The sequence below is a fragment of the Sus scrofa genome, chromosome 9 (assembly GCF_054392235.1).
Source record: "Sus scrofa isolate SSC_HxYL_T2T_F1_AM1 chromosome 9, Sscrofa_HxYL_maternal_Yorkshire_Landrace_v2.0, whole genome shotgun sequence".
NCBI classification, from domain to species: domain Eukaryota; kingdom Metazoa; phylum Chordata; class Mammalia; order Artiodactyla; family Suidae; genus Sus; species Sus scrofa.
Genome location: NC_139391.1, coordinates 1266482 through 1292707, shown reverse-complemented (window position 1 = coordinate 1292707; position 26226 = coordinate 1266482). Strand labels below are relative to the sequence as shown.

Genomic DNA, 26226 nt, shown 5'->3' with positions numbered 1-26226 from the left:
AGTCCCTTTCTGCCGCCCTTTCTCAGAGCCTGACGGGTGAAAACAGAGCCCCAGGGCAAGCGTCTCAGCAGGCAAGGAAACGGTGGCATTTTCTGCGCCCCCACCCCCAGGCCCTGCTGCCCCCACCCCCAGGCTCTGCTGTGGGGTGATTTCTGTGTGTCAGCTGTCTGTCTCATTGACGGTGATAGCTCTTGGGGCCTGGCACATCATCAGAGGTCACAGCCTTTGGAGAGCAGCCGTGCTGTGCCAGGCAGAGCTGGATCTGACCTGTCCTGCACTCCTGAAGCCTGGAGAAGGGGGGCCGGGTGTGCGTGTGCATGTGTACCGCCAGAGCTGTGACAGGCAGGAGGGCGGCTGAGGACAAGGGCTGTGGACCCAGACTGCTAGTGTGTGAAGGCGGGCGTCACCAGTGACCAGCTGTGTGGCTTCAGGCAGGAGCCTTGCCTTCTCTCTGCATCGCGTCTTCTGCTAGGAAATGGGTATGGAGAGTCCTGGCTGTGGATCCAGGGCAGCAGGAGGGGGCCTCCCTCGGCTCAGCTGGCTGTCCTCACGCTGCCCCCGCCAGTCGGTCGGGCTGTCCGAGGATCCCACGCGGCCGCTCTTCTGGCCTGGTTGGGGGAGGGCGCTGCTGAATCCAGGCTGCACGTGAGGACACACAGCTGCAGGGTGGAGCCGGTGCCCTCGGCAGACACCCCCCCCCCCAGATCACTGGCCTCGCCTCCCCGCCTCCACCAGCCCAGCTGTGACTCTGCCACCCTTCACCTGACATGCCACGATTTGCTTTGCAGTCGGTGCTGGGGACAGCCAGGACCTCCTCAGAGCGGAGAGGTTTTGGCCTCCGTTTAAGTGTGGCCCTAGCAAGGGCTTTGGGGGATAGAGGCCCTGGCTCCTTTTCGGCTCCATCCCTGCCTGTGGCTTCTGTCCTTGGGCATCTTCGCCTTCCTAGGATTTACTCTCTGGGGTAACTACTCGCGATTCCAGGCCATTGCGGAGATTAAGTGATACAAACTTAGAAGGGCTGGGGATGCAAGGACCGGAATTGTTACCCTTGTCTTGACGGCTGTTTCTTGGGGGGCGGGGGGACTCCTCCGGCAGGAACCGCCTCCTTTAGAAAGAAGGTTCCCTCCCGGGTTGGGGGGGCGTGTGAGAACTGGAGGCAGCTGGAGCAGTAGGGAGGGGGGCTGCCCTGGACCTCTTTCGTCTTTCCTGACATCCCTCCCTTCCTACACAACCGGATCCCACCCCCACTTCTGCCCCTCCCCCCGTTCGAGCAGCGGTTTTCCGTTCCTTGGTGGACACAGGTGGGCCAGGCGTGTAGGTAGATGCGAGAATGATCACCATCTCGCCAAGGAGGAAACTGAGGCTCTGAGGTCGGGGACCCGCCAAGTGGGGCGCGAGGATGCTCACGAGCGCGTGCTGGGCCTCGGACCCGCGGTTCCGGCGCGGGGCGGGGGTGGGGGGGTGGGGGCGGGCAGGGGGCGGGGTCTCTCCGGGGGCGGGGCGAGGGCGGAGGGGGCGGGCCGCCGCGGCCGCGCAGAACCCGGCTCGGCGCGCGGGATCAAGCCCCTCTGGCGGCGGCGCCGGGCCGTGCGGGCCGCCTCTCCCGCCTCCACGCGCGCTCCCGCCCGCCGCGGCCCCGCGCGCTCCGCCGCTTCGCCCATCGCGCCGCGCAGGCAGCCGCTCGCCGAGTCCGCGGCCGGGGCCCTGGCGTGCAGCGCGGGCCTCGGCGGGGCCCAGCGCCCCGGCCCGGGAGGATGCGGCCCGGGGCGGCCCCGGAGCTGAGCAGGGCCCCCGCTCCGGCCCCCGCGGGCCCCGGCCTCCCGAGTCGCAGCCGCCGCCCCGCCCCCGAGAGACATGACTTCCAAGCCGCATTCCGACTGGATTCCCTACAGGTACGCGGGCGCCGGCCCCCACCTTCCCTTCGACTCGGGGCCGCGGGCCCGGCCCACCTCTTCCATCGCTGAGGGCGCGGGGCAGAGCCGAGGGCGCCGGGCCGGGGTGCCCAGCCCCTGGAACTCGGGGCCCGGGGCTGGCCGGGGACCCTGGGCCGGGGCGCGGGACAGCTGTACCCTCCCCACCTGGCCCAACACCAGGGTCGCGGGTTGGAGGCTCCGGGCCTTTCTGTCCCAACTTTGGGGGGCCCTGGTGGACCGAACCCACCTGCCCTGCCCCCTCTCTCCTTATCTGCCGGGGTCGCTGGAAGGGCCAGTGTTCCCGGCCTGTGCGGGCCTTGTTGGGGCTGGCAGCGCCCTGTGGCCCTCTGGGGAGGGAGTGAGGCGTGCTGGGCCTCGTCCTAGGCCCAGGCACGGGTCACACGCCACTAGAGCCGCGTGTGCACACCCATGCATCTGCAGGCGTGCGCCTGGAGGACGTCCACTGGTCAGTTCACACACTTAGAGCACACATTCCTGGAGACAGGCCTTCCGAACTAAAGCAGAGGCTGCTCATACATCCCCGCACCCTACACGGCTCCACACCCGCCCGCTGCTTCTGGGGCTCGCACAGGTGCGCTCCTGCCTGGCTTTGCCTCGCCGCAGCCTATATTTGGAGACCGCCTGCCACCTACTACCCACATGCAGGTACTACCCCTGTCTTTCAGGGACCCGGAAGTCCGCGTGCTGTAACTGGCTTATCCCTGGACACACACCAACTCACAGTACATGGGAACTGCCTCTCCCTGTGTACAGGAGCACCTCCGAACCCGGACGCACTCGGGGAAGCATGGCCGTCCTGAGTTCCCTAGGCTGTGCCCTGTGCCAGGGACAGCTGTGCTTTCCCGCCTGTGGAGGGCCGGGTGGGGGAGGGTCGCCCGCGCGTCACCCAGGTGCGGGCCATTCGGCATCCACTCTCCTCCGTGCTCGCCTTACCACTGGAGGGGCTGCTCATCGCCATGGCAGCGCCAGATCCTTGCCCACCCATTGGTTCTTTGGTTGCCATGGGCTACGGGGCTCTCTCCAGGCCTCCCCAGAGGCTCATGCGTGGCAGAGGGATGCCTGAGGGCGAAAGTCCACTGTTCCTACAGGCCCAGGTGCACCTGCCTGGGGCAGGTGGGCACAGACCCTCGGGACCTGCCTTGTGACACAGCCTGCTCTCGGGGGGACCTGATTCCAGTCACTGACAGAGGATAATTCTGACAGAGCTCTTCCATGAGTCTGTCCAGACAGCATCCAAAATGGAAACCAGCTGAAACCGCCTGAGGCTTGTTAAAAGCAGATCCTTCTGCAAACGAGCCGCTGTGACTGGCCTGGGGCTTCAGGGTTCTCTTGAGAATTGCCATTGTCTCTACTTTCCGTTCCTTTGGGGGCTCCAGGGCAGGGTTTGTGGGTGCCCCTCCCACCGGCACACACACTCGTGTGCACGCACACGTCAACCCAGGCTGTCCTGCAGGCTTATGCAGACACCCCGCAGAGTCTCCTGTAGACCAGGGGACTGTGGCCGTGGTGGCACAGGAGGGCTGTCACCCCGCACAGGGCATCCCAGCAGGGGGCACACGTGCTGTTAGAGCATCCCGACCTTCCTGACACACGTGGGCTAAGCACCTTCTAGAACAGAGTGCACGGGCATCACAGAGCGTCAGTCACCTTTTCTCACCACCCAGCAGAGGTGCCTCCTGTGGGCCAGGGGGCCTGGTGCCGTGGGAATACCCATGGAGGGCTGATGGCAGGGTGGCAGCCGCAGACTAACGCAGGGGGCCGGGAGGGGACGGGTCCGCACCTGGGGCTGTGGACCTGAGGGCCTGTGGAGGACCTGCCAGGCTGGGGGCCAGGCCAGGTCCTGGTGCAAGGCAGCCTCTCCCAGGAGCCAAAGACCAAAGCGGCCTGTGGAGTGAGTGCACGGGTCTGCCTCAAAGCGGGGAGGCGCAAGCTGTCTCCGCCAGGGCTCTCCTCCAGCAAATGCGCAGGCACTTCCCAGCCCAGGCCAGCCACTCCCTCATTCCTCTCCTGGGGCCACACGCTCCATCTGGAGCACAGAATCCTGCCACCCCAGAGCCCTGCCCGAGAGCAGCTTGGCAGCCTGGGCCTTGCCCTGTCACCGTCCGGGTGTGCTGCCCCCCCCGCCCCTGGCTCTGTGGCAGAGCCGGTAGTTTTTTCCCCGGGGGCGGGCCGGGGTCAGAGGTTGCCAGACTGCCGTCCTGCTGGGGCCTTTCCAAGCCCGGGCCTGAGTGTGGACTCCAGAATGGGGATTGCTGGCTGAGAGCAGGACATGCAGATCGCGTCCTGCTCTGACAGGGCTGCGGATTGCAATCAAAGCTGCATGCCAGCCTGATCACACAGAAAACTGGGCCAGAGATGGCCCGGCAGCGCCCCTGCAGAGGAAGGAGGGCAGCGGGCACGCGTGCACGCGCCTCGGGGTGGGGGTTCCCTCGCTTCCCAGCAGGTCGGGGCTGGAAGGTGTGGTTTGGTCTGGGAAGCCAGGTCTGTCCCTAGGCTGTCAGCTCTCCTGGCGGGGCTTCTGCTCCCTCTGCAGTGGTGGCACCTGCACTCCCGGGCCGGCTCGTTCTCTTTGGGGCAGAGGCATTGGTGCTGATCCTCTTGCGGGCAGCTGTGACTCCGTTTGTGACGGTCGTGGGCTAATCGCACCCTCTGACATACAAGGGGGCCGTTCGCTTGTGAAGTGGAACAACGGGAGTAAATTTCGCCTTTTTTCTGTTATTTCTACTCGTGATTATTTTTTCTGCCATTCTCTTTTCCCCTGTGTTCTTGGGGGGTCATAAACCCCCCCCCCCGCCCCGTTCATGACTTGACAACCTTGAATGGGTTTGCGGGTCAGGTGTGTTGGAGGATGGGCGTGTCGCCGGCCGGGTCCCTGTCATCAGGGCTGCGTCTGCGAGGCCCTGCAGCCGTTGCCCTGGGCCTCCCTCACCTCCGTGAACTCTGGAGGAGCAGGGGCCTGACCTGGAGAGCCGTCTGTGCGCCCGGCGTGAGCTGGCAGGGACAGAGGCCCACTGCTTGGAATCCGAGTGGTATCCCCAGGCAGCTTCGAGGCCTGAGAGGGCAGGGCCTTCCCGCCACGGCCGGAGAAGCAGGGCTGTGGGTCCAGAGGGAGACTCTCAGGCGGGCACGCTCCCGGGGCGTCCTTGCAGACGGTCTGCCGTCGCGTCCCCGGGGTCTACCCTCCTCCGGGTCCTTGTTACGATCTGCCTTGTCACTCTGACCCTCTCAGTCGTGCCCCCTGGGGAGGGCCTCCGGGGACCCCCACCCCGGCCCGCAGCTTCACCGCCGGCAGCTGCGCCTCGTCCCCAGGGCTTCTGTGCACGCGCAGTTTGCGTCTTCGGGAGGTCCTCCCGCTGCCGCCCGGGGTGGAAGGAGTAGGACAAACGGGGTTGACAGGTGACTCCGGGAGCAGCTGGCCTCGCCCTGGTCTCTGCCCTCCTCCAGTTCGGGTCCTGGAGCCACAGGCAGGGTCCTGTGTGTGGCCTGTCCAGCACTGACCCCTGCTGCTGCCACCGCCCTCCAGCCCTCACCACCCTGGGGGTGGCTTTGACACTGACCCGTCCCCTGGGGGCCTCTGTGCACAAATCCTCAGAGCCTGTCATCAGGCTGGCGTCCCGCCCCACCCGCTCCATCCCGCCCGCGCGGGAGGACCTGGGTTGGGGGCCCACCTGTCCTAGTCGGTCACCTCCTGTTAGGTGTCCAGGGTCGGCTGAACCATCCACCTTAGTGATCAGTTAGTACAGCTTCCTCTGTGTCGGCCTCTAAGTCTGCCGAGAGGCCTGCCTTGTGTCACGTCATCGGTGCTGGAGACCGTCTGTGACTATGGCCTGACCCTGTTGCCAAACCCGTGACCGTCTGGCCAGGCGCCCCGCTTACACGGCTGCCTCTTTCCCACATGGATTCTTCACCCATCCCTTTGGCTCCATGCGGAAGCCTGGCTGTCCGGTCCTCCCGTCTTTGCTGATGGGCCAGTGGACTCGCGCCCTGACCTGCCGGCCTGCTCGGCCTGCTCGGCCTTGCTTGGGACAGTCCTGAACTCCTAGCCTGCAGCCGGCCCTCCGCGGTCGTCCCTTGGGACCAGGGAGGGCTGCGCTGGCCCTCCCGTCATGCAAACTCTGGTCTCTTCCCCCGTCTGAATGGAAGGCTCCCTTCGCAGGCTGCATACTCCAGCCTTAGGGCAACGCCTCGGTGGGTTTTGGTTTGGATTGGGTTTTTTGTTTGTTTTTTTCCATATTATCTTCCCTCATGTTCCATCAGGGATTAGACGTGGTTTCCTGTGCTACCAGCAGGGCCCCATTGCTTATCCACTTCAGTGTAGTAGTTTGCACCTACTAACCCCCAAACCCCAGTCCATCCCACTCCCCCTGCTCCTTGGCAACCACAAGTCTGTTCTCGTGTCCATGAGTCTGTTTCTTTTCTGCAGACAGGTTCCTTTGTGCTGGGTATTGGATTCCAGATCTAAGCGATGCCCTAGGGCGCGTGTGTTTCTCTTTCTGACCGAGCGGGGGAGCCTCGGCCCCTTGCTCTTCAGAGGCACCAGCCAGGCTCCTGGTCTCCGCCCGCATGACTGCGCCTTAGATCCCCGATGACACTTGCTTTAAGAGAGACTGGGAGGTGGGGGGCCCCGGCCATCTCCCCAACGGTTCCGAAAGGCCACGTGGGGGCCGCGTGCCCCCAGTGGTGTGGACACATGGGTGAGTTTGGGAGCCAGTGGTTGGAGTGGAGCCGCCTCATCCCAGGAGGCTGGAACTCTGGTCAGCAGCATGGCCCCCTTTCTGGAGCTGCCCTGCCCCTCCTCTTTTGCTTCCGTATCCCAGGCAGCCACTAGGCAGCAGCAGCCACAGAGCTGGGCGTGCTGGGGGCCTGGTGCTGGACACGTTGGCAGCCAGGCCCCGGGTAGCCTTTCCTCCCCCGACGGCCCACTTCCCGGTTACCCGAGTCCAGCAGGGGCAGCGTCCCCTGAGACTGGGCAGGGAGGAGGGCAGAGTGGGCATGAAGACGGGTCTGCCCTGACGTGGGCCTGGCCCCGAGGCCTCGGCTCAGCTTCGGGGGATGAGCGCGTGCGTGGAGGGTGGGGCCTAGGAAGAGACGGGGACCTGAGGTCCTAACTGTAGGCCAAGTCGGGCTTTTCCAGCCCACGGGAAAAAGTGGCCTTGACACCTTGTTGCCACACGTGCTTCCCCTTCAGGTGTCTCTCTGGCGCCTCAGCAGCAGCACGGCTGGGGAGGGGTGGCTCCCTGGGAGGGAAGGGACACCGCAGACCGGGCTTCTCCAGCCTTTGTGAGCCGGCGGCCGGTACTCGCCCGGGCCTTGGTGCTCCGGCCCCCAGCAAGGGTCAGCTGGGAGGCCCATCCATCAGTGCCGTCTCCCGTCCCAGACGCCTGGCGGGACTGCAGCTGGCAGCCAGGGCTTGGCACGGATTCCATAATTGGAGCCCAAGTCATTAAAAAGCCATTGCTGTCCCCTCTCGTGGTTCTCGTTTAGTGCTGGCTAGAGCAGCGCGTCAGAGAGGCAGCAGGGGGTGTCCCAAGGACGGGAGCTGCCGGGGAAGGGTCCAGGGGTGGGCGGGGGGACCAGGCCTGCGCGGAGGGGAGAGGAGCTGTGCTTCTGCTCTCTCTGGAGGCGCCCTCGTCGCTGCCACCATTTGCCGTGTGCAGGGGACGCTGTGTCATTCACAGGGACAGTCGCATGCCCCGGATACACGGTGGCCAGGCGGAACCATCGCCAGGGGAGGCTTGCCTGCACTGGGGTGGCGGTCCCCGTGCCACCTCCCGCCTCCTGCTGTACCAGGATTTAGCACCAGCCCCCTGGGTGGCCGCTCTCATCCACCTCCCCCGCCCTGCGCGCCCTTCCTTCAGGCTCCAAGGTGTCCGAGTTTCTGGAATCTCTTCCGAAGCCTCACTTCTGTGTCCTCCATCTGTCTTGAAGGTCACTGCTTGAGTGCTTTCTGCCTGTAACGGTCCCTGGCGACCGGCGCCTCTGTCGTCCCTGCCATTGGGAGTGGAGGCGGGGACAGGAAGAGGAAGCCGTGCTTTCACGGAGCCGTGTGGAAGGGCCGTGGCAGGAGGCCAGTGGCTGGTGGTAGGAGGACGCCCCCTCTCCCCACATGGATGAGGACATGAAGGGGACACCGGGCAGGGAGGCTACTGTTGCTGGAACCACTTTTTTTTTTGGCCCTGCCGTGCGGTGGCTTGGTGTGGAATCTTGGTTCCCAGGCCAGGAGTTGAACCTGGGCTGCAGCTGTGAAAACAGCCCTGTGTCACCGGTGAACCCTAGGACCCCCTTGTTCTTGGGCAGGGCAGTCACTGTGCCCAGTGCTTTGCAGGTGGCATTGCTAATGTGATCTGCCCTCTTGGTGAGATGCCCCGTTCCCGTCAGGTGTCGGTGCCGTGGAGGTAGCCGTCTTTGTCCTGCTCAGCCAAGCCGGGGGGCAGGGATGACACAGAAAACTGTCCCCACCCCAGTGAGCCAGGAAAGGGCCTCTCCTGCTGGCGGCAAGGGGAGCCGGCACTGCCTCGTGGAGGGATGCAGGCTCCTCTGGCCGGGCCACCAGCACATCCCTGGGGTGGCAGGCTGCCCTGCACGTGCCCAGGCACAGAGCCCGGCCAGCAGGGCTCAGTTGGATTTCAGACCCCGTTGTGCCTCTTGGCCGGGTGGCACACAGAGCCAGACTGCCACTGTCCCCCGTGTCCTGGGAGCCGCAGTCCGTGGTGGACTGTGTGTTGGTGCACGCTGACGGTGTGCTGGCCCGGCGCCCTCCAGGCAGGCCGTTGATGAAGGTGGAGAGACAGCTGGAAGAGCGGCAGCCTCTCAGGCCTGGCAGGGCTCCCAGGCATCCTGCTTGCCCTGGTGCCCTCACCCTTGTTCAGAGCTCCTGCTGCCCCCGCTGGCCTGCGACGTGGCCGTCTGTCCTGGGACACTCGCCATCTCAGCCAGCTGGGGTTTTCTGAGCTGTTTCCTGTGCTCTGGGCCTGGCGGTGCCCTTGCGAAGCCCGTGTGCCGCGTGGAATAGGTGGACTGAGGCCTTGGCTGGACCTGCGTCTGTGGGGCAGTGTCTCTCCCGGGCTCCGGCAGCCAAGGGCTTGGCGAGCGGGGCTGTTCTGTGCGCAGCGCCCAGCGCGGCGGGGCCCCTTGGGCGCCGAGCAGCCCTCGGGCGTCTGCAACGTCCTTCCCAGGTGTCAGGACAGCTGCCGGCTGCAATATGCAGTCCTCAGAGGTTGTGGCGGGGTGGTGGGGGCAGAGGTGGTGGGTGACTTCCTGTCACCCTCTGGCTGGTGCCCCCTCCCAGCAGAAGTAGTTTGCATGAGCTGGAAGGACATCCCCGGTCACCGCTTGTCCCAGCTGGCAGGGCCACTGCTGTCAGGAGGGACAGCCTCGCCTGTCTTCGGGGGGTGTGACTCATCTGGCTCCCTGGCACGCGCGCACACTCACCCTCCTCGCCCTCGGCCGTGTGCACGCGTTCGTGGCCGCATAGGTGCTTCCACGTGTAGTCGCCCCGCATGTTCGGGTGGCTCCCGGTGTGCGTGTGCGTGTGAAACGCACCTATAGCCCCACACACACTCGCCGTGCTCGGGCACACTGGTGCAGGCACCCCCACAGGCCTGGTTCAGGGCCAGGCTCCGAACACCTAGGCCGGGCAGCCTGGGGCTTCCCGGAGCTCAAATCCTCGGACCCCACTGCCACCCCGTGCGCCGTCCTGACTCGGTTTCTGCAGGTTGGGCCGAGGTCTCAGGCGTGTGTCTTTGCCTAGACAGGAGGCAGAGTGCTTGTGCCCTGCCTTCCTGGGAGGCAGAGCCGGCCTGGGAGAGGTGACCCTGCCTGGCCCGAGACCTTAGCTGGGGACTCGAGGATTTGATGCTCGGCGGCCGCCCGCACTGCATCCGTGGCAGCTGCTGGCTGGGTCTGCCACGCCCTGCGGGACTGCCTGAGTCTCAGCCTCCTTCTCCGAGTGAGGGGCCTTGCAGTCCTCCTGAAGGGGGACGTGGGCGGTGTCAGCACCTCCGCTTGGCCGCCTGGAGAGCCCAGGTGTGCCTTGGACAGGTGCGGAGAGAGTCTGGCCCGGAAGGCCCAGCTTCCAGAAAGGCTGGGACGGAGCTGGAAGGACGGGCCCTCGGGTCTGAAGCCTGGTGCTGCTGGACTTCATCGGGGCTGGCCCTGCTCACGGGCCCTGTCCCCGCCTGTATTTGCTGGGGCAAAGGCCGATTGGGGAGCCCTTGGGGCGCAGGGATGGATCCCAGCAGAAGAGGAGTTTCGAGAGGGGCAGAAAGGTGGCTCATGCCTTACGCTCAAGCTCATTCCCAGAGAGTAGCTTCAGCCTTCGTCCTCCGTGTGCCCAGGAGCCCTGACGGGAGCAGTTTAAAGAACGCAGAGGTGCTGGGGTGGCACCTTGGGGGCAGGCCCTGAATACCCTTCTCTCCCTCTGCAGCGTCTTAGATGACGAGGGCAGCAACCTGAGGCAGCAGAAGCTTGACCGGCAGGTGAGTGAGGCCGGAGCCCGGTGGAGGGGCGGCGAGCACTTGCCACCCTGGGGGTCTAGGCGGGGCTCTCGGGGCAGGGGCAGGGCTGTCCTCCTTCCTGGGGTGATCTTGTCTTGAGCAGGAAGAGGGCCTGGCAGAGGCAAGCTGTCTCCTTTGCCAGCTGGGCATCAGCAGTGCCCAGGTCTCGGGCCATCTGTGGGCCGGTGGCTCGGCAGGGGTCACCACGGCTGCAGGGCTGGACGTCTCAGCTGTGATCCTGCCTGGGCAGCTGCCTGAGCTGCCCTTTGCCTGCTTCCCCGCGACCCCAAGTGTCAGGGCTCCAAGACCACGACGCTGGCATTGGCTGTGGAGCCCAATGGCCTCCGGCAGCAAGCTGAGCAAGCAGGGCCCTCTCCAGCCCTGGTCCGGGCACCTGCCCCAGGCGAGGCGCAGGCCCTCTTGGGGCTGCCGACCCTGTGCCTGTTGGTGCCTCCGCAGCGGGCCCTGCTGGAGCAGAAACAGAAGAAAAAGCGCCAGGAGCCCCTGATGGTGCAGGCCAACGCCGACGGGCGGCCTCGGAGCCGGCGGGCCCGGCAGTCGGAGGAGCAGGCCCCCCTGGTGGAGTCCTACCTCAGCAGCAGCGGCAGCACCAGCTACCAAGGTACGCCCCGCCCCGGGACAGCCTGGGACAGGCAGCCTGGGGAGTCCCTCGGGGGCTCGTCCTGCCTGGGTGCCTAGGCGGAGTATGGCTCCCAGCCTGGGTGGGCAGCTGAGGGGGCAGGTGCAAGGAGGCTGGACCTGGAGTCCCGGGGTCACAGGCTACAGCTTTATGGATCTAGGCGTTCAAAACACACTTCTGACCTGAAACATCTCACGAGAGCAGGCGGCAGCTCCTAGGAGCAGAGCAGTCTTCTGCTCCCCGCCAGCAGTCTGCCGCCCGAGAGGACTCCATCTCCGCTTCCTGCCCACCCCGTGCCTCCTGTGACAGCCGCCTGTTGCCTCCCCCCACCCCCCATGGCTCCCCGTGCCCTCCATGTGCCTGGCTCCTGCCTGCCGGTCCCTGCGCAGAGCTGCGGAGACCAGCAGCCTCCAGGTCCCATCCTCCTGCACTCTGGTTCTCAGCAGAGTCCCCGGACAGGGACGTCTCTGTAGCCCTTCCTGGGGCGGGTGGGGGCACTGCATCCCTGAGGCTCACCCTAGGGTGGGGCACTGCCTGTTGCAGTTGGAAGGAACCTCAGCAGCCACAGTGCTGCCCTCCTGTGGCTCCCTCGGGACCTGCAGCCTCCCCTTGGGTGCCTCAGCTCAGCTCTGGGGCTGCAGCGCTGTGTCCTGCTCCACCTGAGAGGCCCCCCACCACCACCGCCCCGGGGGCTCGGGGACCTCAGCCCTGCTGCCGGCTCTGGGAAGGAGCCCCCAGCTGCTCCACGTAGAACTGAGCTCTGGCCACACCCTTATCTGGCAGCCTTCTCACTCTTCCTCTGTGGGCGCGCAGCAGAGAAGGCCTTGCTTGTCTGCACTGGTGGCCCTGGCCCTGCCAAGCCTGGCACCTGCCCTCCGAGGCCGCACGTGGCTCCTGGGACTTCAGGCCCTGCCAAGCCTGGCACCTGCCCTCCGAGGCCGCACGTGGCTCCTGGGACTTCAGGCCCTGCCAAGCCTGGCACCTGGCCCTCCGAGGCTGCACATGGCAGGGGAGCCTGCTCCTAGGACTTTGGGCCCTGCCAGTTTGTGCCAGAGCCAGCATCTCGAGGCTTCGAGAGCGTCTGTCTGGCAGGTGCTTCTCGAGCACCGACTGTGTGCCGGGCAGGGCCAGGTCCACAGGGGGACCGCAGCCCCTCTGAGCAGTGCACGGCTGGCATCAGGAGACAGAGCCTCTGGTTGTGCCACTGCCTGTCCCCTGCCCTCGTGGGACCGTCAGCCCGTCCCGTACATTCTGTGGGACTCTTTCTTCCCTGCAAAGTGGAGAACATTCTGTCAGAGCTTTGGACCTTAAAGCAGCCGTGGTCTGTTCCAAGGTCCAGTCAGCTCATTGCGGAGATGCCAGGCCAGGCGGGGTGCAGGCGGCTTCTGGGGCCCAGTCTCCCCTGGCTGACCTGGGAGGTGGGGTTCCTGGAGCCCCCCGCCTGCCCTGTGCTGGCTCTTGCGATAAGCGCAAGGGGGTGATTCTCAGAGGCAGGGGGCAGTTCGACATCGTCAGAATTGATGGTTTATGCGGTTCTGTGGTGGCTCAGCGAGTTAAGAACCCCGCTAGGATCCATGAGGACACGGGTTCAGTCTCTGGCCTTGCTCAGTGGGTTCAGGGTCCAGCGTGGCTGTGGCTGTGGTCAGGCCGGCAGCTGCAGCTCCGATTGGACCCCTAGCCTGGGAACCTCCATAAGCTGCGGTGCAGCCCTTAAAAGCACGCGTGCGCACACACACACACACACAATATTGAGAGTTAATTACATAAAGAGTTTTTCGCCTACTGGCCGCGCTCATCCGTTACTTACCCCTTTCTTACATGTTTATCGAGGGCCTGTTTATGTCAGGCTCTGGATTAGAGGCTAGGGGTCTGGAATCTGTTTTCTCAGGGACCTTAAGGTTGGGCAGGGACAGAATCGTTGTCGTAGATGTGCTTCGTGGAGGGGCGCCAGGCTGGTGAGTGGCGGCAGAGGCTGCTCCCAGGCTGGAGGCAGAGCGGGGCAGCCGGGTGAGTGGGAGCTCGTGGGAGCGGTTGGGAGGTGGGACCGTGCAAGCAGAGCTGTACAGGGCACGGCGAGAGCTGGTGCAGTGGGACGCAGGATGCCCAGGGTGAGGGGTGTGCGTCAGGCCGGTGGGGGGGCCAGGCTTGCAGGAGAGTGTGGGCATCATCTTGAGAGCGGGGGACCCGCTGGAGGACTCAGAGCCGTCTGGGCTCGGACATGTGGCGGGTGGGACCCCGGCTGTGGCCCTTCCGAGGCCCCTGTCAGCTGCAGCTCCTTCTGTTATCCTCCTGCCTAAGGGGCACCCCCCCAGGCCAGTGCCGGCTCCCTGGGGACTTGCCTCAGCTGTGGGCTCCTCCGGGGGCCTCTTCTGTCCCCATGCTCGTCTGGCTGACCCTCGTTCTTGCCGACACTCCCCCCTCCCCGGGCTCAGCCTTTGCTTTCGCTCTGGTTTGACTGCTCCGCTTCTTGGCTGGTCATGGTGGCACCAGGCTGGTGACATCGCCACCTGGCGGGGTGGGCGGCGGGGCGCTGGGAAGGGTGCGGGACCTCCGGTCTCACCTTGGCGCATCTCTCTCTCTCTCTGTTCTGTGCTCTCTCCCGAGCAGTTCAAGAGGCCGACTCGCTGGCTGGTGTGACGCCGGGAGCCGCCCGCCCCGCGGCAGCACCAGCCTCAGCCCAGAGAGCCCGGGAGGCCGCGGCTGTGGGGGGCCAGGGCGGGGCCCCCAGGAAGGAGAAGAAGGGCAAGCACAAAGGTCGGCCTGTCCTCTGCCCCCTTGATCCTCCAGGCAGGGGCGGGGGTGGGGGCGAGGGAGGGGGGCTGGGTGCGGGCACCGGGTGGCGCCTAGGGCCTCCCCTGGCTCCTGTGCACGTGCCCGCCCAGGCTGGGCTGTGGGCACAGGCAGACCTCAGTCCCGGTCGGCCGGGAAGTGAAGCCCAGCTCGGCTGTGGCCCAGCCTGAGAGCCTCCACCTCCATCCTGAGCAGCGCCCCCTGCCCTGGGGCAGCTCGGTCATCACACGGGGGTCCTGCCCTGGTTCCACCCGCTGGGCCCACAGGGCAGCCTGCTCCCTCTGCTCCTCTTTCTCCAGAAAAGCCCCCCCTACACACGGACAGTCCCAGTGGCGCAGGCCAGAGTCCCGTCTCTGCTGGCTCGACACCCGGTCTCAGCTCCCTCGGGGAGGGACTTGAAGGCCCCTGGGGGTGGCTGGACCGTGGTGTGTCAGATGCCCGGGCTCCAGGCGAGTGGGCCAGGCCTTCTTCCCATCCTGAGGCTGACGGGCGATGGCAGCCCCTCCCTGGGAGGCGCGGGGACGCGGCCTCGGTCTCGAGGCCCGTGGTGTGTGTGAGTCTGCGGGGAGCACCAGCGCTGGCAGATGGAGCTGGCGCGGCCACGCCAAGCAGCGGGTCTGGAGCCAGCCCTGTTCCCCTCCTGTCCTTTCGCTGTGCCCTTGTTCTGGGCGCTGGCTCCTGCCTGCCCAGGGACAGGGGCGTGTCCCCCCCGGGGGCAGCAGACCTGGGGGCGGCGGAAGAGACAGAGCCCCTTCCCCTCCTAGTCCCCCATCCCTAAGAGGCCGACAGCAGCAATTCATTTTGTCAAGTCGGTTTTGCGGGTGATGTTTTCAGAGGGTGCCCCCATTCTTCCCTCACTCCTTCCTGGACGTGAGAATCCAGGCTCTCCCCCACTTCCCGCGCCCCGCCCCACAACGGCGCTCAGGAGCGTCCATGGCCTGCAGGCACCGGCAGGCCAGCAGCACTGGCAGAAGACAAGCCTGAGGCCCGAGGCCCCATGCAGATCCTGACTGTGGGCCAGTCGGACCACGCCCGGGACGCGGGGGAGACAGCCGCAGGTGGGGGCCCACGGCCCAGCGGGCAGAACATCTGTGCCACGATGCAGAGGAAGGGTGAGGCCCCGGGGCTACAGTGATACCCCCCAAGCTCGGTCCCAGGTTCTCAAACTCACCTTGCTTGGGGGCATGGCCCTCTGGTGTCTGTCCCAGCCTCTCCCAGACCCTGGTGGGGGGCTCACTGCAGAGCAGTGAGAAGCTTGGGCAGGGGCCCTGCGGAGGCTAAGGGGAGACGGACCACAATAGCGAGAGTATTGAATCCTACCCACTAGCCCACCAGGGAACTCGCCTCAGTGTTCTCCACAGTCCAGCCCCGAGCCACCCCACCCCCGGGGCCCAGGCTCAGGAACACATGTCCTTCCCCTTTGGTTCCTTTGAAAAAGCTCCTTTTTGGCAAGACATCCCCGCTCTGTCTGCAGAGCTAGGGGAGCAGGGCCAGGAGGCCGAGCGGCAGCAGCGGCCCCGCCGGGGAGGGGGTGGCAGAGGGAAGACCTGCAGTGCACCCGCTCTGAGGCCTCGCGTCAGGGCCGTGTCCCGGAGGCAGCTGGATGCCGGGCATGGCCTTCCAGGTGGGGACGCATAGCCAGGCCAGGCAGGCTCTGGAGAGGACTTGGCGGGCCTGTGCCCCAGGCTGAGTAAGGAGTTGGGCTTTCCCCGAGGAGAGTGCATGGCCTGTGCCAGCCTGGGCCCGAGGCCAGAGATGGCACTCAGTGCACCTGCGGCCTTGCCACGGGGGGAGCCGACGGCCGAGAGGAGGGCCTGGAGGCCACGCTGGGGGCCTGCACCCCGGGCGGCAGGGTGTGACCCGCCCCAGCTCACGTGTGCACCAGCGTGTCCGAGTGTGAGTGTGCGTGTGTTGGGGGTGACTGAGAGCCTGTGGCCAGCTGCTGTGTAGGCGTGCCTGTGCGACCGTCGGTGCTTCCTGCCCCTCTGCCCGGCAGGCGTCTCCGGCAGCACGAGCCTGGAGGAGGAGGAGGAGGAGGACGAGAGCAGCTCCAGCTCCTCCCAGCTGAACAGCAACACCCGCCCCAGCTCCGCCACAAGCAGGAAGTCCACCAAGGTTAGCGGTTCCGGGAGCAGACGGCCGTGTCCCCTGGTGGGAGGGGAGCAGGCGGACAGTGACAGAGGGCTGGCTCTCCTGGGCCAGGAGGCTCCCAAGCGTTTCGTCCCCCCCGCTCCTCCTGGCCTCCCTCTCTTCAGCCAGGCCCCGAGGGCGCAGAGAGCTGGAGCTGGACAGGACGGCCTCCGAGCCCCTGCCCATGCCCCCCACCCCACCCCATCCCCAGGGGCTGCCAACACGAGGGAGCGGCTCGGAAGCAAGCAGCCCAGCCCAGGGCCAGGACGGCCAGGCCCACGTCCAGGGCACCACCTGCCTCCCCACGTCAGCACCACGTCAGGGTGGCCTGGACCCCAGACCACCAACCTCAGCTGCCCAGGCCCCTGGGGTTCAGGCTCCCGTGCTCTCCCCCGCAGGAGGCAGCCTCAGCCCCCAGCCCCACAGGCCCGGAGCCGTCGGCGGACGTCGAGGTCCAGGACCTGGAGGAGTTTGCCCTGAGGCCGGCCCCCCAGGGGATCACGGTCAAGTGCCGCATCACGCGGGACAAGAAGGGGATGGACCGGGGCATGTACCCCACCTACTTCCTGCACCTGGACCGCGAGGACGGGAAGAAGGTGAGCCAGACTGTGCCCGGAGGTCTGGGGGCCGCAACGGGACCAGAAGCCCATGGTGCCCGGGAGACACAGCCTCCGCGGGGTCAGGGCGCCCCTGTGCGCACACGTGCCGAGCGAGGCTGGCCCTGGAGCCCGACCGCGTCCCGCTCCCCCAGGTGTTCCTCCTGGCGGGAAGGAAGAGAAAGAAGAGCAAAACCTCCAATTACCTCATCTCTGTGGACCCGACAGACCTGTCGCGAGGAGGGGACAGCTACATCGGGAAACTGCGGTACCCGCCCCCCCAGGAGCCCGTGGCGGTGGGGCGGACTCTCCGCAGAGGGCCAGGGTCAGGGCTCAGGTCCTCTCCCAGGGCCCCTCCATCCCTCAGGTCAACCGTAGGCCCAGATGTGTGCCGGCCTGGAGCCAGGCAGGGGGTGGACCTGACACACCGCCACCGTCCCCCAGGCAGGGGACACAGGCCCACCAAGACGGATGTCATCGATGCCACTGATGACATAGCCCGGGGTCAGTGCCAGGGGGCGGGGCTGGGTGAGCCCTTGAGGGAAGCAGCCTGGGGGTGGGGACGGATCCGAGCCGGGTCTCCGGAGAGGGCGGGTTTGCCGAGCAAGTGCTGGCTTTGGGGGCATAAGTCGGGCTGAGTGGCCAGGAGCTAAAGCTGGAGACGGGGCTGCGTAGGACAGATCTCCGCTCCTGGCGGGCACGGAGTCCCCTTTGCGGTCCTGCCAGACGCCTCTCTGCCCGCTCACCTCCCATGAGGGAGCCCCCCGTTCCTCCAGGGAGAGTGGAGCACTGACTGCCCTGCACTGAGCTCGGACGCTCTCTGATGAGACTCCGAGCAAGGCCAGGCCTTGTGTCCCGGATGTGCCTTCCAGGACGGGGACTCCATGTGCGGAGCCCAGGTCTGCTCCGGGCCCGGCCCGGCAGGCTTGGCGGTTCCTCACAGGATGGCCTGAGCCGTGCCCTGCCCTGCCCTGGCGCGGCGGCTGCGTGGCCCGGTACTGATGGGCCTGTCCCCCAGGTCCAATCTCATGGGCACCAAGTTCACCGTCTACGACAACGGCGTCAACCCTCAGAAGGCGACGTCGTCTGCTCTGGAGAGCGGCCCCTTGCGCCAGGAGCTGGCGGCCGTGTGCTACGTGAGTCGCGGGCTCTGGGGCTCTGGTCTCGAGGTAGACAGGACTTGCCCTCTGGCCTGTGGCCCAGCCCAGCTGGCTTTGTGGGCAGACAAGGAGGCGCAGGGGCTGCCCTCCGGAGGGCCTCTGCGGGGACAGAGCACGGCTGGCCACCTGCCTGGGGCTTCTGGGAGCCAGGCCTGACCCTCAGCAACCCAGCCTGAAAGGGAGAGGCCGGGCTCTTCTTGGCACAGAGCTCCAGCCCTCCTGCTGGCAGCCAGGTGGCCCGTGGACCGCAAGTCCCCCTCTAGGGTCACCCCACCGAACCTTCAACCTAAGAGCTGCCTCCTGTTTTCTGTATGATGTAGACAAGGAGACGAAAGCTGAGAGGTTGGGCCACAGCTCGTAGGAAGCTAAACCGGAATAGAAACACTAGGGGTTTCTCCACCTCACTTTAACTGCGGGATTGGTATTGTCACCCTGGGCGGCCGCCCGCGGAGGCTCAGCATCCATAGCGGTTTTGTACGATCTAGTGGTGCCACCTGCTGGTCAGCTTTGGGGAGGCACCTCCAGATCCTGAGTCTGGGTGCTGAGATGCCAAGGAGTGAACAAGTGGCTGTCCTGATGGGGTCTGAACCCCCCATGGGGGAGAGAAGCTGCAAAACAGTCGTATAAACACATTAAGCATCTCCCTGATAGATGCTGAGGAGGAAGAAATCCAGCAGGGAGAGGACTGCTAATGTCCCTTTAGGAAGAATGGCAGGGTGGGCCCCCAGAGGGGACGCTGGGGGAGAGGACGGGACCAGCCGTGCGGGTGTGGGTGTGTCAGCGGGGGGACACAGCCCCTGCAAAGTCCAGGGGGCCTGGCGAAGAGGGCAGAGCGAGTGCAGGGAGAGGAGTGGAGCCGGGGCGTGTTACCGCAGGCCTGGCAGCGGGAGGACAGAGCTCGGGCTTCTGCTGGGAAGGCAGCTCTCTGACTTAGAGGCCGCTGGCCACTGTGGGAGAACGCGAGGACGACGGCGATGGGGCCGAGGGCAGGGAGGGATGCGAGGAGCCGGGCAGAGACCGGGACCGTGGTCTCGGGAGAGGGCAGTGGTGACAGGTGGCTGAATTCTGAGCGGAACTGAAGGGTGAGCTGACAGCCTCTGGTGGAGTCAGGTCTGACTTCAGGGTCAAATGAAGCGGCGGGTGGGGGTGGGGCTGGGAGAGAAGCTCCTTCGGGCAGAGAGGAGGTTCGGGAGCCCAGTTCTGGCCCTGACAAGTCATCTCCCCAGGCTCTGCAGCAGGCGAGTAGGGTCCTGGGGTGGCCGGGGCTGAGCTCTCCCTGTTCCCCAGGAAACGAACGTTTTAGGCTTCAAGGGGCCGCGGAAGATGAGCGTCGTCGTCCCAGGCATGACCATGGTCCACGAGAGGCTCTCCATCCGGCCCCGCAACGTGAGCGCCCCCCCCACCCCGCCTGCCCCGCGTCGGGCCCCCCCCCCCCCGCCCGCCTGCCCCACGTCGGCCCCCCAGCCCGCCTGCCCCGCAACGTGAGCCCCCCCGCCCGCCTGCCCCGCGTCGGTCCCCCCCCGCCCGCCTGCCCCGCGTCGGCCCCCCCCAGCCCGCCTGCCCCGCCATCCCAGGCTCTGCGCGGGCGGAGCTCCGCCGGGGGTGGAGACGCCCTGCCGGTCCAGGGCCCCAGCCCCCACCTGCCCACCCCGGGGCGGGTCCCCCCGGGCGGTGCTGGGGCCAGGGCGTGGGCCCGCTCAGCGGAGGCTGCCCTCCCAGGAGCGCGAGACGCTGCTGGCACGCTGGCAGAGCAAGAACACCGAGAGCATCATCGAGCTGCTGAACAAGACGCCCGTCTGGAACGACGACACGCAGTCCTACGTGCTCAACTTCCACGGGCGCGTCACCCAGGCCTCGGTGAAGAACTTCCAGATCATCCACGGCAACGACCGTGAGTGTCTCTGCCCTGCCTCGTTCCTGGCCGCCGTCGCTCGGGGTTCAGCTCCCCCAGCCCTGCCCGTAGAGGTCCGAGGTTAAGGACGAGGATGACACGGCCCAGAGCAGCTGTCGAGGGCGCTCTAACCTTCGTGCCTGGGAGGCCCTGGAGGAAGCTTCTCCGGGGCCCCGACCCCAGGTTCCGTCCGCTCGGTGTAGCTGCGGGGGCAGGGACACCCCCTGGAGGGACTTTGTCTCCTCTCCCCGTCGCCTGCTGTCTGTGCGTGGCTGCCGCCTCGGGCACCTCTGGCCTCTCTCCTGCCCCTGCTCCCCGATTGCGCGGGGTGACGACCTGGGGGTTGACGTCTCTGCCTCTCACTTTCTCTGCCTCTGGTGACCTGTGTCCGTCCACGCCCGGCTCCAGCGGACTACATCGTGATGCAGTTTGGCCGTGTGGCTGAGGATGTGTTCACCATGGACTACAACTACCCGCTGTGTGCGCTGCAGGCCTTCGCCATTGCCCTGTCCAGCTTCGACAGCAAGCTGGCCTGCGAGTAGCGGCCGCCTCGGGCTGCTTAGAGCTGCGCGGCCTGGAGCGGAGCTGCCTGCCTGCCGAGCCCTGTACATAGGCCTCCTGCCAGATGCACTTTGGCTCTCGGCGGGCTCCTGCCCCCGGCCATGCAGGAGCAGCTGCTGAGACAGAGGACTGGGGGGGGGGGATGAAGGGACCAGCGCCAACTTTGTGCCCCAAGGTCTGCGCCCCCCAACTCCTGGGTTAGCATCCTGCTGCTGTCACGTTTTGCCGCAGGGCGGCCTCTGCAGCCAAGGAGCAGGAGGAGGCGTGGGGGGCAAGCAAACAGTGCGGGGCCGTTGTGGCCCAGCCACCCACTCAGCCCGAGTCTGACGACGACGGGCCCCCTCGGGGAGGGCCGCAGTGAGTGTGTGTGAGCCTGAGCGCGTCAGCTCAGCGGAGCGGAGGGCTCGGGGGCCCTCGTGCTGCATAGCGTCTCAGCCTGCGAGGAGGTGTGGCGGGACCTTGTCAGGGTTGCAGGGGCCCGGCTGTGGCTGCGGGAATTGGCTGCCGGTCTAGGGGTTGAGCTCGATTGCCTTCTCTAGGATTTCTGTGTACACAGAGGCGGCAGGAGGCCGGCCCCCAAGGCCGGGTGGCTTAAGAGGACGGGGCCTGGAGGACCCAGGCTCAGCATGAGGGCACGCAGAGCAGGGCTGTCCCGGAGCCCTGTCAGCTGTCCCAGGAGCTCCCTGCTGAGCTGAGCAGTCCCTACACAGACCCCTGGGGACCTGGAACCCAGCCCTGACTGCACACAGGTAGGCTTGTGCCTGTGCCCCAGGTGCCCTTCCGGGCAGCCGCGGCCGCGGACCCTGAGGGCGTGTGTGTGGTTCTTCTCGGGGACACGGCAGGGTGGGGGAGCAGGAGGTGAGGGCAGGATGCATGGAGGTCATCCAGAAATCGGGGCTTGTGCTGGTCACCTGGCTGGCTGGCGGCAGAGCTGGGGACTTCAGCTGCCTTGCCTGCCCGGCCCCCCCACCCCCTAAGAAACTGCTCTCCTCCAGCCGTCCTGGGCCTGAGTGCAGGGTTGGAGCGATGGTGAGAGGTGATGACACCGCCGCCATGCGGTGGGAAAGGGGCAGCGCCCTGCTGCAAGCTGCCTGCTCGGGGCCGGCCGTGTCTGAGTGCGCGTGTGGCTCGCCTGCTCCGAGGACTTGGGCCCCCTCGCGTGTCTGTGGTTAGCACTGGCGAGGGCCCCTTGCCCAGACGGAGAGGAGTCGTCGTTCTTTACGGCCGAGCAGCAGCGGTGTTTGGAAAGAGCACACGGAGGCTGGTGTTTTGAACGTGTTAGTGGGGCTCGGATCGAGGTGAGGAAGGTGGGAGCTCGGCGGGAGCTGTGTCGGCTGGTCCCTGTGTGAGCTTAGGGAAGGGTCGCCCGCGCCAGGGGCACAGGTCGCGGGGCCCCTCTGGAGCCCTGGGTTTTGTTAGCGTGGTCGAGTATTTGGACAGCTCTTGGCCCGGGGCCTTTCTGAGGGGCTGGCGCAGCCCGCTTCCCCCCGAAACGGAAACGCGGCGGGGCCGCTGCCTCCCTCTGTCCAACCTGCTGCCTCCGCCCGACGCCGAGAAGCGGGCTGCGGACACTGGGAGTGATGGGAACCAGACCGTCTCTCCGCTCGAGTCCCGCTGGCTTCCTGGGTCTGTGATGTGGAGGTGGAACAGCTTCTTCTGGCTCCTCGGGAGAAGGGCGATCTTGGGGGCGGAGTGGGACACTCCTCCGCGGCACAGGGGACCTGTCCCCCGCTTTCTGTGCGGCTGCACAGGAGGGGGCAGGTGGATGTCTTCGTGGCTCAGCAACGCCACCCTCTGCGGGGCACAGTCGGGTCACTTGCTCGAGACCCCGCTTCACGAGGTCTGTTCCTAAGACCCCGCTTCTGCTGATGCTGGCTTTCCTTGACCGCTGGCCTCACAGCCGTGGGCCCAGAGACGCGTAACGCTGCTGGGACCCTGGAGACCCCGTGGGCTCAGTGTCTCCCAGCTCTTGCCCTTTGCACTGACCAGTCAGATGGGCCTGGTCAGGCTGGGGACTTGGTGACAGAACGAGCAGGCCCCAGGCTGTGAGGCAGCTGGGCCCTCAGGCAGCTCCTCTGTAACTGCTCCTGGCTCCAACTCCTCCTGGGGCTGTACCCCCAAACCCTGTTCCCTCTGCCCCGAAGCAGCTCGACCGAGCAGTGGCGTTCTCACCCCAGCTCTTCTCCGATTTTGGCTTTTCTTTCTTCTGGCTCCAAGGTGCTCTGGGTGTGTCTGTCCGTGTGTCTGTGTGTCTTTGGGACAAAGCGCAGTCTGAACTGAGGTTTCCGGTTCCAAGCGTTGCTGAGGACGAGCAGGGGCGGGCTGAGGATGGCGGCGTGATCGCCTGTGCATCTCATTTCGTTCGTCCGGTTCAGCTCTTGGAGCGGGAGGCACCTGGGAAAGTACCCACTCTCCCAGGGTTCTGATTGGGAAGTCACGGTCCAAAACGTCAGTTTTTTGGTTCCTGCTCTGCGTTACCTTTAGAAATTGGGTGGCTTTGGGATGCAATGTGTGCTTTTGGGTGAGTTGAATGTGCCTTAAAAATCCAAGACCCTAATTCAGAAGGCGCATGAAGGCCCAGGCCACGCCGAAGCCAGGAGCGTGGCAGTCACAGGCTCCAAGAGGGCCTCTGGAGCCCGCCGCCTCCAGGGACAGGAGAGGAACACAGCGGTGGACGCAGGCGTCTGTCTTTGCTCTGGAAGTGGCGGGCCCTCTCTCTCTGAACCAATGTCGCGTGTATCTAGAGGCAGGTCTGACGTGGCTGAGCCACAGTGACCGCTGGGAACTAGGCTGCCCGTGCGCGCCTTGCAGCGAGGTCTGCCAGCGAGGGCGAGGCCGGGCGGGCCGTGGCCCGGGCTCTGTTACGCCAGCACAAAGCCCGTCTCCTGCAGGGCATCCCTGCTCCCCTTGCTGCTGTGACACTGGCCGGGCGCTGCCCGGCTGAGACGGCCTGCTGACTTCAAGGCACCCTGTGGCCCTCAGAGCACACTTTTCCAGGCAGCCGAACGCGTCTGCTTTCTTCGGGCACCCAGCACTGGGGCTGACTCCCCGGCACGGCCCTGGGCTCTGGCCTGTGGCACCGGGGCTGTCGTGGGAACAGGCCGCAGGCCGGGCTCTTGAAAGAGTTCCGTGGTCGCTTGTCCCTCCGTACCTCCAGTCTGCAGTTTTTCTGTCACCTCGGGATGTGGGCAGGCAGCGAGATCAGAACCCTTGGGCCAGGTTTGGTTTTTCTTCCAGCCGAGCTGAGAGGCACGTCAGCCTTACAGAAAGCACCACCACGCTTAGGAAGTGTGTCATTTTGAGCAAACCACATAGTTTTTCTAGGTCTGCTTTCTCGTCTCCAAAGCAAGCAGGTTGGCCTCTGACGGCGTGCAGCAGGACTCGGGGTGAGGGAACGGATCCCGGCTCTCACCACTTGCCAGCTCCTTGCTGTGCCTTTTTTGTTTGTTTGCTAAGAAAGGACATCACAGCCCTTTCCGCTGCTGTCCCCCCACCTCCCCATCAGGCTCCGGGCAGCGCACACGCTGAGGCCAGGATCCAGCGTCTCAGGGGGTAATGGGGGCCGAGCAGGGAAGCCGGGCTCTGGCCTCTCTAGTCCCTCGTTGGGTGAAACTTCCTGGGCTGGGGCGCCCCTTTAGCCAGTTTCCGAAATGCCCAGAATGTGTGTGTCAGTTTGCACAAGACTGTCTTTGCCCATTTTGGTCAGACGTTTTATTTTTGTTCAAAATTAATTATCTGGAGTTTTAGACAAACTTGCAAAACTGTGCTTTTATTAAGTGACTTTTTGAATAAACTTTGGAATTCCAGAGCAAACCTATTCCTCTAGTGGTACATGCGAGGACGCCGGGGTCTGTCCCCAGGCCGCTCTATGGGCGTGGTGGCACCCAGTGTGGGTCGGGTACAGACCCTGTGTCAGCAAATTAAACTCGAACAGTTTCAATACTGCTGTGCACTTTTTTCCCCCATAAAAGGAGAAAACGTGTCTCTTACCTAAGAGTGTCTTTCTACGCTGGCCGAGAGCCGGGGGCGGGCAGGAGCGCGGTGCTGACGAGGCCCGTGGCCTGCGTAGAGACGGCCTTCCCTCTGCTCGTGCTGGTCAAGGTTAAGGACGCTCAGACGCACCCACGCAGGGGCCGGCACGGGCTGGAAGGACGGTCAGCACTTACTCAGCGCCCCCCCTGTGGTCTGCCGGGCCCTCAGGACAGGCGGGAAGGGCCCCGGCGGTACACGTGCCCTGAGCCCCAGCCCCACGCAGAGCAGCCTGTGGCGGCTCTGAAGCCAGGAGCAGAGGCGCTGCAGCTGAGCCAGAAGCGGCCGTGACAGTGAGGAGCGGGCCGGAGGGAGGAGGTCAAGGTGGACGTCCCCCAGGGACGCGGGCACCGGGTGCAGGGCCATTCCCGGCAGTCGGGAGCCCTGGAGGGTGTCAGGTGTGTCAGCCCAGCAGCGAGCACCCAGCACGTGCCGCACCCGGGACAGACAACCCAGCCTTCTTGGGGGGGGACTCCAGTCCATAAATGAGGAGACGGGGGCCGAGAGTCACCCCAGATAAAGGAGAAACGTGCCGTCTTCTCTGTATCAAAGTGGGAGCGGAGAGCACGAGAGGTTACGTCCCCGTTAGAAAGATCTGGATGAAAGTGGCCGAGGCAGAGCCGGTGACGCCTGATGGTCCCTCCCTGCTGGTGGCTGCAGGGGCAGGTTTGCCTTGGAACACGGACAGTCTGGGCGGAGGTGGTGAAGAGCCAGTAGTCGGAGGGCGGGTGGGTTTATTACCTGGGACTCAGGCTTCTGTGGGTCGGGAGCAGATCCTGCCTGAACTGTGGCCTGTCCTCGGCTCTGCCTCTGGGAAGTAGCCTCCTGAAAAGCAAGGCTTCCTGTCATTCTGGAGCCATGGCCAGGGTCCACGGAGGGTCCCGCTCTGCACCTGTTACCTGGGGGGGTTGCTGTGAATGCTCCCTCTCCCAGGGTCCCCGTCTGGATCATCAGCTGGGTCGCCCAGGTCACAGAAGGCGCCCCGCTCACGCCGCCGCACCCTGCCCCTCGCTGCGTGGCCCGGTCTGGCTCCAGGGCTCACGCACGGGGCCTGGGGCTAAGGAGGCGTGCTCGCTGTGCCCTTGCTCTGACCAGGAGAGGGCCTCCCAGCTGGGTCACCCCCTGATCTACCAGGCCGGGTGGCAGGTCATGCAGTCGTTTCCGAGGCCACAGCTATCTGCCCCCAAAGGTAAGACTCTGTGCTCTGTCTCAGCGCTCAAAGGTCACTGCAGACCAGTGCCAGGGAACTGGTCAAGGTCACAGCCCAGACCTGTCTTGAGAAATGAAAACCCAGGAGGAAAGAGACAGCAGGCACGACACCAAAAGCCATCCCATGATCCTGGTCTTCCTGGGCTGTGTAGACAAATAGAACTGCTGTCCCTAGAGAGTAAAATAATTCTGGGAAATCCAGAGAGGACTGCCTAACCTGAAAAGATTGGGAAGCACGTCAAAAACTCTGAACTGGAAATACACAAACGTATCCCTGCTGTAGAAACCCAGCAAGAGCCGGGGCAGCAAGAGCCGGGGCAGCAAGAGCCGTCATGAGGTCTCAGGAATGATTTCCAGAGGCCAGCTTCCCCCAGAGACTAACGTTCCACGGGAAGAGCTGGCGGCCCGACACCCTGCAACCAGCCTCGCTCTCGCAGCGCCTGCACCTGCGTTTCCGTCCCCCGTCCCGTCCCGCCCCGGGCTCCTGTCGAGAGCATCCTTCCTCCTCCGAGCGCATCCCACGAGACCCGCCGCCGCCGCGCAGTTTCCTGCAAGTACTTCAGGCAAAAATGATCTTTCTCTGCGCCCCTAGGGCTCCGGGCCACATCTCGGTTACAGCACAAGACCCAGGACGGGGAAAGAAAGCGCCCGCTTACCGGGCGGTTATCGGGAGTGAGCCGGGAGCGAAGCTTTTCCACCGGTGCCGGTGGTCTCACTCAGCCCTCCCCGCTTTGACGGCCCAGCTTTAGAGGCGAGAGCGCCAGGGTTCGGGGGTTCGGGCCAGGTTCTGC

The 26226-nt window shown here is 65.5% G+C and overlaps 2 protein-coding genes across 12 annotated transcripts in view; one reads left to right on the top strand and one right to left on the bottom strand.

Moving 5' to 3' along the window:
• Positions 1–1662: 1662 nt before the first annotated feature.
• On the top strand, positions 1663–24010 carry TUB (TUB bipartite transcription factor). Of its 2 annotated transcripts, XM_003129395.6 has the most exons (12): positions 1663–1892; positions 10360–10411; positions 10889–11051; positions 13677–13823; positions 14804–14971; positions 15856–15974; positions 16388–16585; positions 16741–16853; positions 17604–17721; positions 19033–19131; positions 19465–19636; positions 20045–24010. In XM_003129395.6, exons 1-12 carry the CDS (start codon positions 1855–1857, stop codon positions 20176–20178), a joined length of 1521 nt encoding a protein of 506 aa, XP_003129443.2. In that variant the 5' UTR covers positions 1663–1854; the 3' UTR covers positions 20179–24010. The 2 variants fall into 2 exon arrangements, with proteins under 2 accessions (XP_003129443.2, XP_084831066.1); XM_084974940.1 differs by lacking the exon at positions 14804–14971.
• RIC3 (RIC3 acetylcholine receptor chaperone) overlaps positions 23951–26226 on the bottom strand; it is a 50748-nt gene continuing 48472 nt past the window's right edge. For 6 of the 10 annotated variants that reach the window (XR_001298561.3, XR_014814475.1, XR_014814476.1 and 3 more), the window contains one exon: positions 23951–25051. The gene's annotated coding sequence lies outside the window, so the exon portion shown is untranslated. The remainder of the gene's footprint in view (positions 25052–26226) is intronic. The other 4 variants (XR_001298562.3, XR_014814477.1, XR_014814482.1 and 1 more) reach the window with 1 other exon arrangement.